Raw genomic sequence first — 13,176 nt, 5'->3', positions numbered from 1 at the left:
AAGGAGGAGCTGTCAGGGAGGGACTGACTGAGCTGCCTTGGGTGTCCCAGGTTTTGGGTTTCCTTCCTGAAATGAGCATCACAGGTAAAAAAAAAATGGCACAAGGAGGGCCCATCTTGTGTATAAACACATCTGTAGAGCACAGTCCCTTTTAAGGAGGTATCTGGGAGAGTCAACTCTTGGCCCTGGTGTGTTCTGCCTCGAGAGCCACTGGCTGTTGTTGCCAGGTGTGTGCAGAGCCAGACATCCTCTCTGGGCCTTGGGCATGGCACAGGCAGCTGAGGGGAGTCTCAGGGCTGCAGAAAGGTCAAAAGCTAGACTAAAATCACTTGAGGAATTTACCTTTGCATTTGACATGGTGTGTCTTGTGCAGATTAAAAAAAAAACAAAAAAAACCTAAATAACAAACCAACAAAAAAAAAAAAAAAAAACCAAAAAAACCACCCAAACCAAACCCAACAAAGCACTGGTCTTATTATAGTAAATCTGGGTTCTTGCTGCTTTTAGAGCTATTTCCAAAATCTGAAAGATGCAGGTGGTGTCTGTCAAGTTGAATGAAGTTCTGGTTCTGGGCTAATAATGGAAATATTTCTGGCATTAGAAGGAGTAGGAGGTTGTAGCTGATCTGTTGTTGTTTTGTTGTTTTTATTTCTGAATTTTCTTTTGAGAGAGTGGTGACAGGAAGGAGTTACAGGTTGGGGTCATCCTGGCTGTCAGAAAATGAATGAATCATACTTCTATGTTATAATCTATGATTATAACATTATTATATATGATAAAATTAGTGTGTTAATTGATTTGCTCAAACTGGCTGAATGCCTGTGTATTTTATTATAAAATAATGCTGAAATTTAATTTCCAATATATGCATTCAATTAGTCTATTATTTAGAGTGTTATGTATTAGTAGCACAAGTCTGTCAAGTTCTGGGATCTTAACTACAATTTTCACAAGAGTAAGATGTGTTCTGTAAAAAGGAAATTTACATAAGTAAATGGAAAATTATGTTTAGAATTGTTTATAAAGTTAATTAGCATTTATGGATGATTGGGTAGTACTATAGGCTGAAGGGTTTTTTTATGTAGAGATCACTGAAATTTGGTGCTGCAGATTCCCTTCCTCACTGTGCTGTGATGGCTGGGAGGGGCTCTCCTTGAGTGAGTTCAGGCATTCCATTCCATCCTTCCTGAGAGCAGTGATTCCCTGAGTTCAGGCATTCCATTCCATCCTTCCCTTCCTGAGAGCAGTGATTCCCTTTCCCTGAGTTCAGGCATTCCATTCCATCCTTCTCCTTCCTGAGAGCACTGATTCCCTTTCCCTGAGTTCAGGAATTCCATTTCATCCTTCCCCTTTCTGACAGCACTGATTCAGTGCAGCTCCTGCCTGCCTGAGCACTTGGAGCTCACTTCTGATGGGAGCAGAGCAAAATGGCAATTATTGCGTTGAGATAATTTCTGAATTTTTAGGAATTTGTTACTGCAATTTTAATGATTTTAATATAAATCATTTTTCAGACCTGTGCTTCTGCATTCCACCTCACCGTGGTTGTAACACTGAGCAGAGTTTTACCCTCAGCTATGATGCTTTTAACTTTCACTTTTTATTAACAAAGCTAACGTGAAAGCAAAGTGTTTCATGTTGCCAATTTAATTTCTTTAATTAAAAGTGAAAGTTATAAGCTGGTACAGCCGTGGGTGAAGTTCTAATGTCATCAATGGGGAAAAATAGGTATAAAATTGAAACTGTTGGCACAGCAGTGGCTCTTGATACTACAGCACCTGCAGTTGTGACTCTCTCATTATTTAATGCAAAAAGATGAATTTGAGGCATTCAAGACCCCCAGTGTAAATATTGGTCAGGGGCAGTAGAGCTGCAAGTGCCTTAGTTGGGATCAGATGTAGCCTAATGCAGGAGAGACCCTGTGAGGCATTTCACAGCACAGGTGTAACAAGCTGAGGCTTTAAAGTCCTTACAAATCTAAATAGAACACTTAATTTTGTTAGTGGATCAAAAATTTAGCAACAGTGCAGCTTTGACATTAATAATCAAGGAAAGTAATTGAATAATTATGGTTATGAAACACATCAGTACTTTTAGTCTGTCCATCTGCATAGATGCAGAGTATGCTCCAATTTAAGAAATTGGTGCATGTTATAAGTATGGTGGGGTTATAAATACCCTTATAATTTTTAAAACACTGTTGCATTCTAGTTTAAGACAATTCTGTGAAATCTGAAATCCCCTTAAAACTACACTGTTCCATGTGTAATTGGATGTCTCTTTTGTGGCCTCCTGCCTTAACACAAGCCAGGTGAAGAGCTGAGGTTTGGAACATTAGGGAGTTTGGTAACATGTAAATGAAGCCCCTTATTTCTGTTGTTTTGAATACACACATTTAACATACTCTGCTTTTCATACTTTGGAAGTCCTGTATTTCCGTAGACATAATGTGAACTATGCAGTTTTCAGTTTCCAGATCAAGAACTCTCTAACACAAAGCATTTGGATCTTCACAATTAAAATATCAGGTTGTCTGGTCTAATAAAATAGCTGGTTTGGGAGAAATGTTAACAAACCTGGTTTGCTGAATACATTCTCAGGAGGAGACTGCATTTAATATATTTAGAAGTATGTTATCTGCTTAGGATCAGTCCTGGGTTTCTCTGAAATTACTATGGGAAGCTTGCTTGCTTTTAAAGATGTTTATTCATCAACAGGAATAAATATTATGTAAATGCAGCCTACTGTATTTACAGATCTAGACATGATGAACAGGGAGGGGAAGGCAAAGGAATTGTGATAAAGTCCTTGAAAGTTTTTCATTTGGTGGGTTCTCTGATCAGTGGGTGTTTCCAAAGGTTTAGAGGAAGGAGACATTGGTGCATTAAAAGATTTTGGAAAAGAATCTTTCACAAAGCAGGTGAAGTGCTGCATATTAAGATTTGGATGTTAGAGATAAAGGAGAAAGGAAGAAAAAACCCAAAATATGAATGAACTGGAAGAAAAAAAGTTAAACTGCAATTTAAAAAAAGCTAGGAATTATTAGTGAGTAGCTTGACAAAAGTAAGTGTAAAATAGTGAAATAATTGCTTGATGATGTTGACAAAGCACTAAAAGAGCTGAGCAGCAGCAAAATTGTGCAAACTCTTCAGAGGAAGGGAGAGATGTTCACGTGTGGAATGGAGTGTAAAGGGAATCCAGTGACATTTCTAAAGCTCATTTAGGCACCTCTCTTAAGCTTGACATTTGCATTTGGTTATGTTTGCTTTAATCCGTGTTGCATGAGCATTGGTGAAGCCTTCTATAATTTACATTAGATCATAAAGTGAAGAATTAATGAGATAGTTGATGTTTCTACTTGTCCTTTAATACATTTTAGCCTCTGTATGCTGATGATTTTATTTCTAAAGCTTACAGCAGGAAAGTATTTTAGTCTTACAAATCTGCTTTTAAAAAATCTGTTAAAATTTATCTGAACACAAAAGAGTTAAATTCCTTAATTATTTTAGTAGTAGTGATACATCCTGTGTAAAGTTGGAATTCTGCTTGTTTGAAACAAGAACTAGCCTGGAATCTTTGGAAAAGCTCATTGGCATGGATTCAGGCAATAATTAGAAAATCATTGCATTATTCTAAATGTAAAAATAGTTCTATCTTCACGTTCAATCTGGGTTATATATTAAATTTCACCTGGTATTTTAGATCTCCATTTTTGGAACGAGATTGCTGTATTTTATATTGTTCAGGAGCTGAGTACCCGCTTTCACCTCTGCAATAATTTTTATCATATATTTGCTGTGAACAAGCTGGGGGTTTACAGAGAGTAGGTGATTTGCTTTTGCATGCTGAGATTATCCTGAACTCCAGATCTGCTCTTATTTGATCAGTTTCTGGGGAAGAAAGAAAAAGCCCCAACTTTAAATGTGTTCCTTACTCTGTAGAGTTTTTCCTTCACTTATGGAGCTCAGGAAATTGCAAAGTTACTTTGCATCTCCTGCTTTAATTTTTCTTACCCTGTCCCCAAACACTCCATACCTCTGGTGTGTTTTCCAGGATTCTATCATTTCCTTGTAGAAAGTTAGTAACAATATTAGAAGTCTTAGCTGGATTCTCTCAGGACACTGTGCTTCCTCCTGAAGCTGCTGTGCTTTCAACTTGTACTTTGCATTTGGCAAATTCTCAGCTTCATACAGGAGTGTAACAGTACTTTGTGTTTCTGTTCTGCTTTCACTGTGAGGCTCACAAGGCAATACAAGTTCATTGTACATTTATAAATTTATCATCAAAACCCATGAAAGGGCTAAATATGCTTTTCCATACATCATGCTGGAGAAACTGAGGCTCCAACAATTGAATTGTTCTTGCAAAATGACAGCAAGGACCTTGTTCAGCTCGGTGCATGAATACTGACCTGAGCCCATCTCCTGGAGAAGCAGCTCACTGCCTGGCCTTTGTTACTTTGGTTTTTAACTCAGTAGGTGTAAATATAATCAAGTTCTTACTAATTGCTGTGTTGATTAGAAACCCAGCTCTCTGGCAGACCCACATATTTCATTAAATACCTTTTTGCCCTTCGAACATTAACTAGGTCACAGTATCTAAGTTTTTATTTTTGGAGTTTCTCCCTTGGTTGGCACGAGTCACATTTGGTCATTGGCCACCTCAGATCTCAGTTTGGGATTCAGTTGTTGCAGACACTGCCCTGTCCAAGAGCCTCTTATGCCAACAGACACAAAAGCATTGCAGATGTTGTTGGAAGGTGAAGCTGATGTGCACACTGGAAGAGTTCAGCACATCTAAAAATCTCATAATTGTTTAATGTCACCCTGTGTTATCAGCACTGTGTTTTATAGGTGTGCTATATTAGCTGGAAAAAATAATCCCAGTTCAAACAAAGCCAACCAAACCCACAAACCCACAAAACTGACAGGAGAAAGAATACAGAATTCTGTGCCAGATCAAGCCAAGGCACTCTCCATGTGTATCAAAAACAGTGCAAGCCCTTAAAACCGATCTCCCTTTAGTTTCTTAATGGATTTTTCAATTCTGACCAGAATATGGTATGAAAAATTTAAACACTGGAAAAAAATCTGAGAATATATAACTTTGCAATCAAATATTCTTTCAAGTTTCTGCCTTCAGCATAGCAAGAAGCAGGGAACAACAGATAGGAGAGGGCACAGACACTCCTGTAGGAATTGAGTAAATGATTCACCTTTAAATCTCAAAGAAATACTGAAGTAGAACTACCATATCTCTCAGGTGTCAGGAACTACAGTTTTCCATGGATGTCACAAGTTTTTTTGGAGCTTCTTGTAACTTTTAATGTAACATTTGCTGAATGCTGACCTATAACACATTTATAAAAGTATAATGTGTGTATTATCTGCCTCTTGAGTTTTGAATTCCATCAGTCAGAGATGTGTAGTGAGCACAAATATAAATTTAATGGTTTTTTAACATGTGGTTATAAAATACTCTGTGTCTAAAGAAATGTTACAGGCTGTTATTGTTATTGTAATGAAATGATCTGCTTTTAGAACTGTTCCTGGTTTTGAAGGAAAATACAAAAGTTATCATTTAGCAATATTTATCCAGTTTTAAAGTTGACAACATTAATATTATTAGTAGTGCATGAATGGGTTTAACAATGTATTTCTATGCTGTACTCAAAGTAAGCTCATATGGAATAGTAATATCTTTATTATAAAGATTTACCCTTTGGGAGGGCAACTCTGCAGTGGTTTTTTCATGTTCTCTACCAACACCTAAACACAAGCTTGGTTGCAAACAGTAAATTTTAAAATACGTGATTGTAAGGACCTAAATTTAAAAGTTTGGATAATGGAAAGGATGGAACTTCTGCTCTTGGATGCTTGAATCTGTTAGTATTAAATAATTGAAATCTAAACCTGTATGGAAACTTTCACATTGACAAAAGCATGGTTGGGTTGGGTTTCTCTGGTTTTGGTTTTTGTTGTTTTTTGTTGGGGGTTTTTTGGGGTTTTTTTTTGGGTTTGGGGTTTTTTTTTTTTTTGTTTCTTTTATTTTTGTGGCTTGGTTTGGTTTTGGGGTCTTTTTGTTTGGTTTTTTTTTTTTTTTTGTTTGGTTTGTTTTGGTGTTTTTTCAATTCAAATCTTGACTCTATTTCATTTACCACTGAGCATTTAACCTCATTTTGGGTGAGCTCATGGGTTTGAAATTGCACTTCTGTCAATTTAAGTGTCCCATGTTTGATACCTTGTATCCTGTTCCTATTTCTCTGCTATTTTTTAACTTACTGCAACAGATGAGGGGTTCTTAAACCATCTGTTAACCTTTTTTCCCCATTTTTTTTAAACATGTAGAGTCGCTCAAGGCAAGAAGACCCAGAGCAAGCTAGACTGAAACAAAAAGCAAAGGAGGTAAGCAGAGCTAGAGATCATTACACTTGACATTTCAAGGCTTGAACATATTAATTTTTTATGCCTTGCTACTTGTATATCGTTAATAAAAATCTGACTAAAAACTTTTTAGGATGTATTTGTTGCTTCGCCTTTGATCTTAATGTTTGCAAACTAATACATTAATACATGTGAAGCCTAAGGAGATTTTATAAGAGAATATTTCCATACATTACATTTTCATTTCCATTTTAGGTAGCTGTAGCTTTTGTTGGGTTGTTGATGACAGCAGCTCTAGATTTTGGTGGAAAATATATGCCTTTGTCTTTTTGTAAAATGTCGCTTTCTTAGAAATGTGCTGCTTAACCATTTTGTTCTGGTAACATTCTTTCAAGTAATGTAATTGCCAATCATTTTCTCTGTCCTGTGATTCAGTGGACTGTTTACTCATTTGTCTAAATTACAATAATCTAAAAAATATCAAATAATTTCCCATGAAGCTGTGATGTGTTACTCTAAGAGTACCTTAATTTGCTGTAAATGAGTGAGTGTCCTTTGCTTAAGGCATCTCATGCCTTAGGATTGGGTTGTAACTTAAATCAATTAGAAAGATTAAAATATCCATCAGTTGAAAGCAATTTCAGCAAAATGATGCCATTCTTTTTAGCCAGCTTGTTTGGATATACACATTAACAGGTAATAATTATGCACTGGAAGGTAAGATATACAGAAAAATGCTTATAGCAAGTCCTTTTGTATTGACCCGTTCTTCCTGTTTTGTTTCCCTATTGGCAATATTGTGGAGTCCCGTTAGCCTACACAGATTTTATGTATGTAACAGTCAAAAAAATCTAAGCACATGGATGAGTTTTATTTGTCTTCATCTCATTCTGTGATTATGTAGTAAGACTTGCTGAAATGAGTTCTTGTAAACATTAGACCAGGCCTTACTGTTTCCAGAGTTGGATTTGTATTGAAATGAAATAGAGTAATCAAATTATTTGGCAGGAAAAGAGGCAGGATTTTAATACTACTTGGGTTTTGTAGGCAGCTAGTGTATGCAAAGGAAGAATGAGATTTCTGAGAGCAGTTGGTGGCAGCAGAAAGGGCTGTTGAGCTGAGCTGAAGGTGCCGTGCTGCTGGAAGTGAGCAGCGCTGGGATGAAATGCATTGCTGCTGCATCAGTGTGGCTTTCCTGGGCATTCTTTCCCGGGCATTGCAAACTCGAGGAAGTGGAAGTGGAAGGCAGGGCCAGTAAGGGCGGTGTGGCAGCGCTCAGGGTGGAGCCGCTGTGGGGGAGCCCGGCCCGGCGCCGGGAGCGGCGCGGGGCTGGCGGGGCGCGGCCGGGCCGGGCGGCTCTGAGGGTGCGCGGGCCGAGGGCTGGGCCGGGCTCCTCTTCGGGGGAGCCATTGGAGGGGCTTGGAGCACAGCAGGCTTTGGGTGCAGTGCTGGCTGTGACTGGCTGCTGCAGGAGCTCCTCTGAGGGGCTGCGGGCACACCGGGCTGTGCCTGCGGGGCTGGCTTTGGGTGCTGCAGATGCTCCTCAGAGGGGCTGCGGGCACACCGGGCTGTGGGTTCACTGCTGGCTTTGTCTGGGTGCTGAAGGAGCTCCTCAGCGCTTCGGGCACACTGGGCTGTGGTTGGAGTCCTGGCTTTGTCTGGGTGCTGCAGGAAGAGCTCCTCAGAGAGGCTTCGGGCACACGAAGCTGTGGGTGCCCCTCTGGCTTTGTCTGGGTGTTGCAGGAGCTCCTCAGTGCTTGGGGCATACTGGGCTGTGGGTGCTGCTCTGGAGAAGGAGCTCCATGTCGCCATGATAATTTCTGAAAAATGCCTTCACCAGGACTTCTTCTCCTGGGAAGCTGGGAAGCTACACCTTCTCCCTGTTTTGCTGCTTTGCAATGAGATTGTTTACCCAGCATGTGAATTGTTTTAATTTAATGACCAATCATGGTCCAACTGCTCTGAGGAGTCACATGTTTTTCTTTATTATTCTTGTGAAGCCTTCTGATGTATCCTTTCTCTTTCTATAGTTTAGCTTTAGTATAGCCTTCTTTTAATAGAATATAATACCATAAAATAATAAATCAGCCTTCTGAGAACCTGGAGTCAAATTCTCATCTCTCACCTCATCCTGAGGACCCTCACAAACACCACAGCTCCTCAGAGTGGCTTTGGGCACACTGGGCTGTGGGTGCAGCTCTGGCTTTGTCTGAGCCCTGCAGAAGGAGCTCCTCAGTGCTTTGGGCACACCAGGCTGTAGGTGCAATCCTGGCTTTGGGCACTGTAGGAGCTCCTCAGAGGGGCTGCGGGCACACTGGGCTGTGGGTGCAGTGCTGGCTTTGTCTGGGTGCTGCAGAAGGAGCTTCATGTCACCATGATATTCTCTGAAAAATCCCTTTGCCAGGATGTCTTCTCCCGGGAAGCTTCAACTTCTCCCTATTTTGGAATGTGATTTGTATCCAGCATGTGAATTGTTTTAATTTAATGACCAATCATGGTCCAGCTGTGTCGAGGCTCTGAGGAGTCACGGGTTTTTCTTTGTCATTCTTGCGAAGCCTTCTGATGTATCCTTTCTCTTTCTATAGTATAGTTTTACTATAGCATTCATATAATACATTACAATGCAATATCAGCCTTCTGAGAGCGTGGAGTCAAATTCTCATCTCTTACCTCGTCCTGAGGACCCTCAGAAACACCACAGCTCCTCAGAGAGGCTTTGGGCACACTGGGCTGTGGGTGCAGCTCTGGCTTTGGGTGCTGCAGGAGCTCCTCACAGGAGTTTTGGGCACACTGGGCTGTGGGTGCAGCTCTGGCTGTGTCTGGGCCCTGCAGGAGCTCCTCAGCCTGGCTGCTGCAGCCTCTGCCCTCAGAGCTGGCCCTGCCCGCTCACAGAAATGCATCATCTGCTGGCACCACTGAAGGGAATTTCATTCTGCATGTTTGAAACCATAAGAAACATCTCTGGTTTTAGTAATGTAAAGCTCCAGAGACTTTCACTTAAAATATTAAAATTTAGTTAGCAAAAACATTTTCTTTTGCAAAGGGGAGTGTGGCATGGTACTGGCAGGATGTTGTTTTAAGATTGTTCATATTTTTTTCTGCACTGGTTAGTGGATATATCATGACATCTCAAATTATTGGCACTGCCAAAATAAAAAAAATAACTCATTTTATAGTATAAAAGGTTGACTAGAAAAACTGTCTTGGGCATGGCTTTGTCATTTAAAATTAAAAGTTTAGAATCAATGCCAACAAAAATGTAAAAGATTTCAAAACTTCACTGCCAGCTGGGCTACTCTTACATGTACTTATGACCCATAACTCAGAGAGAAATTGTGTTTCTTCCAGCTTTTGTGTAAGCTGATGAATAAAATACTGTCAGCTTCAATAATAAGCTGGATTGTAGACTGTGGTTCCATGATTTCTGTCTTGAATATTGCCTGAAGAACTTTGTTGTACAGATATTCTTGTGGCCTATAGTGAAGTGGTGTTAGGTAGTGTTTTAAAAACCGGAGAGGGCACCCAAGAAACCTGCAGCTCTTCTAGCTTGTATTATTTGTTTAATGATATGATTGCCAGATAGCTTGTTTTTTAATCCCAGCAAAACAACTGATAATTGTTTTATTAATAATGATAAAAATTATTATTATGTTCTGAAAATGGGTAATGGCTCAGGTGTTAATCAGTTTGAACAGTGGCACTACTGACAGAAGTCAGAGAGAGAAAGTAAAGTACCAAAAGAAGTAATTTGAAGTCCTAAAGTCTTAAATCTTTCCTTAAAAGTAAAAAAAAAAATTAAAAACACCAAAGGAACTCTGCAAAACGCTGTCTTTGAATGCAAAATAAAGGTACCAATAGAAGGATAATGGGATGAAGAGGAAAGAAAGAAAACTAGCAAAGGGTATTCATTCCAAAACATTCTCCTTCATGGATATTTTGGAGTCTTCATTCTGTAACACTCTGTTTTTCTTCCTAATTTAAGAAGAAAAAAAGATTAGCTCAGTTTCTTTCACAGAACATCTACCAGTTGAAAGATTCCTTCTTGCTTCTTAGTGTCGTAAAGACAGTGTAAGTGGAATCCTTTGAGCACATTTTAAAATTAATTTGATTAGGTGAAGATTATATTTTTTCCCTGTAATTCCATCTTGATCCATTTATTAGCCATTCTTCAAACCTTCTGGATATTGTTTAAACCAAATTGGCATAAATAAGGTTTAAACTGTAGTTAAATACTTACCCAAACAAAGGGAAGCCCCATCTCCATGGAGTCTTTTTGCAGAGACAAAACATAACCCACAGGTTTCATTCATAGCCAGACCTGCACTGATTTAGTTAAGGCAGTGCAAACCCACTCTGATTTCAGTTTGAGTGACTTATTTTGCTTTGTATTAACCTGTTTCAAGTGGACTTGAGTGAAAGCAGTAGCAAAATGTACCCATGGAGGATTATCTTGCTCAGAACTCTCCATTTGCTTTCACACTTCTAAACTGGTGCAGCCTTTTGCAGTGGACAGCCTGTGATTGTTTCAATGGTAAACCTATTTTAAAAACTATTGAAAATATTTCAGGGAAAAATGGTGCTTTTCAGCTATTACTTTGTTGCATTGCTTTGTAGCAAATTCTGGTATGTCTGACTCGGTACAACTTAATGTAAGGAATAGCATCATTTGTGAGCAGTGTCTGTTTTGTTGGAAATGATATAATTTTCCTAATTATTTTTTCTGATTAATGGTTTTAATTAACTTTTAAAATAATTGTTGTAATCAATAGTAAGCAGGGTATTGATAATAAGCAGTGGAGTTTTCCATTTTAACCAACACATAGTTAAGTTTTTGCAGACTGCTGTTGTTGAAGTGATTAGAAAGTCACTGAAACTTTTAAGTTTTCCTAAACCAACTCTGATAAGCTTCAATGAACAAAGCATGAGGAAAGCTTTTAAAATCAAGTTTTAGGAAATACACTGATTTATGTAGTCTGGAAGTCACAAATGTAAGTTAAAGAAATTATAAGTTCTCTAATTTCCTTAAAAAGCTTCATTAAATAGAACATAAAAGAAGCCATATAGCTGATAGCAGGCATAGATCAAGATTAGGAATATCTAGTTAACACCTAGTAATTAATGATAGAAATGATTTAAGGGGAAGGCAGGGAGGGTAAGATCCTTAACATCCATCCATCCATCCATCCATGCATCCATCCATCCATCCATCCGGGGTATTCTGCATATCAGGGTCTGTTGCCTAAAAAATGCTTTAATTAAAAAGTCAAGTAGCTGAGGTTGATCCTGAAAGATGAGCTTGGTTCAAATTTTTGTGTCATCACCAACCAAGAATATGGCACAGTAATGAACAAACCACACCCCATGAATGTCTGGGGCTGTGTGCAGGGTTGGATAACCCCCAGTGGGATCTGTTCTCAGATGTGCCCATCAGCCATGCAGGGGAGGTCTCTGAGCTGTTGGTGTTCATGCCAGAACCTTCAGATGCAGCCCTGTGTGTGCCCCTGCCAGCAGAGCTGGCCCAGCTGCCCAGGGCTGGGCAGGTCCTTTGTGGTCCCCTGGCCAGGAGCTCTGGGAGTGCTCAGGTCCTGCAGGAGCACAGCAGGCAGAGAGAGGCTCTTCCACTGTGGGAGCCACTGCCCTGGGTGCTGCCATCCCCCATCTGCAGCGTCCTCTGGAGCAGGAGCCTTGCTGGGCTGAGGTTTAAACTTTGTCCTGTATCCTTTTCTGAGTTCTGTGCAGTAAAATATGGGGGCTGTTAGCAGGTGGAGTTCTAGAAAAAGCTATAGATCATTCTCTTCAGAATAATGAAATATGTACATCCTATGATGCATATGTTATGTGGTTCTACCATTGCCTTAGAGGCTTTAAATCCCCCAGAACTTAACTTGTAGCAGAATTACTGCAACTCTAGCATTGTATACTTAGTGACTACAATAGGAAAACAGTCCTACACTAAATAAGTTCTTGTCACCACACTAATATTTATGTATCAACTCAGTAGGAGTGATTTCTTTTAAAATATTTAAATGATAGTTTACCACAGTTATCATAATTACTGAAAATAAAAAGCAAATGAAAAGGATTTTGCTTTGTTTGGCAAGTTCATTTATTCACCTTTTCAGCAAAGCCAAAGTCCTTAAATATTTTACTGCTAAAGCAGTGTCTCAGTGATGAGAAGTCTAAGTAAGTTTTCTATTTTATCATGCCTGACATAAAAATATTGATCCAAAAGCAACAATCTTATCTTAAATTGCTTTCTTATAACACTGAGAAGGGGGGCACTTGAACAGGAAATTTAAGTTTTGATGTAGCTCTCTAACCCATCTGAGTGTCAGTCAGTGGAAAGAAGGAAAAGCTGTAAATGTGATACCTGAAATAATGATGAAGCAATGTTTAAGCAACACTGATTCCTCAGAACAGAATTATTTCATGAATAGTTTTCTGCATCAGGTTACAGTGCTGCAGCTGTGATGCAGAAGGAGTGCAATACGTGTAGAAAGTCAGGTAACAGTCACTTTTTTTTATACTTTCTCTGTACCACAGAAAAATGCTTTGACCATTCCCATCTGGTTTAAGATGGATTTGGCTTCAGAGTACAAGGTTTTTCTGAAGTTACAGAGTTGCTGCAATGACCTAAAATGGTAGTACTAAACTTGCACCTCAGAGAGGAGTGGTCCTGTTTTACCAGTAAAAATACTCTCCTGGAAGTCCTGCTGCATTATCAAGTTCATTGCTTGTGTTAGCTGTGGGTTTTCCCTTTTAGCAGATATTTCTTTAGATGTACAAGTGTATT

The 13,176-nt window shown here is 39.3% G+C and overlaps 1 protein-coding gene across 1 annotated transcript in view; it reads left to right on the top strand.

The window, feature by feature from the left end:
- LOC128951169 (transcription initiation factor TFIID subunit 4-like) overlaps positions 1-13,176 on the top strand; it is a 152,408-nt gene that overhangs the window by 70,308 nt on the left and 68,924 nt on the right. Inside the window, exon 13 of the mRNA XM_054296421.1 lies at positions 6,348-6,404. Within this exon, the coding sequence (XP_054152396.1) occupies positions 6,348-6,404 (57 nt within the window). The remainder of the gene's footprint in view (positions 1-6,347; positions 6,405-13,176) is intronic.

This window comes from Melozone crissalis, unplaced genomic scaffold (genome assembly GCF_028551555.1).
Source record: "Melozone crissalis strain CALT ecotype California unplaced genomic scaffold, PUWL_Pcris_2 ptg000007l_1, whole genome shotgun sequence".
NCBI lineage: Eukaryota > Metazoa > Chordata > Aves > Passeriformes > Passerellidae > Melozone > Melozone crissalis.
Note: the sequence above shows the minus strand (reverse complement) of the source record. Positions and strands in the feature narration are given on the sequence as shown.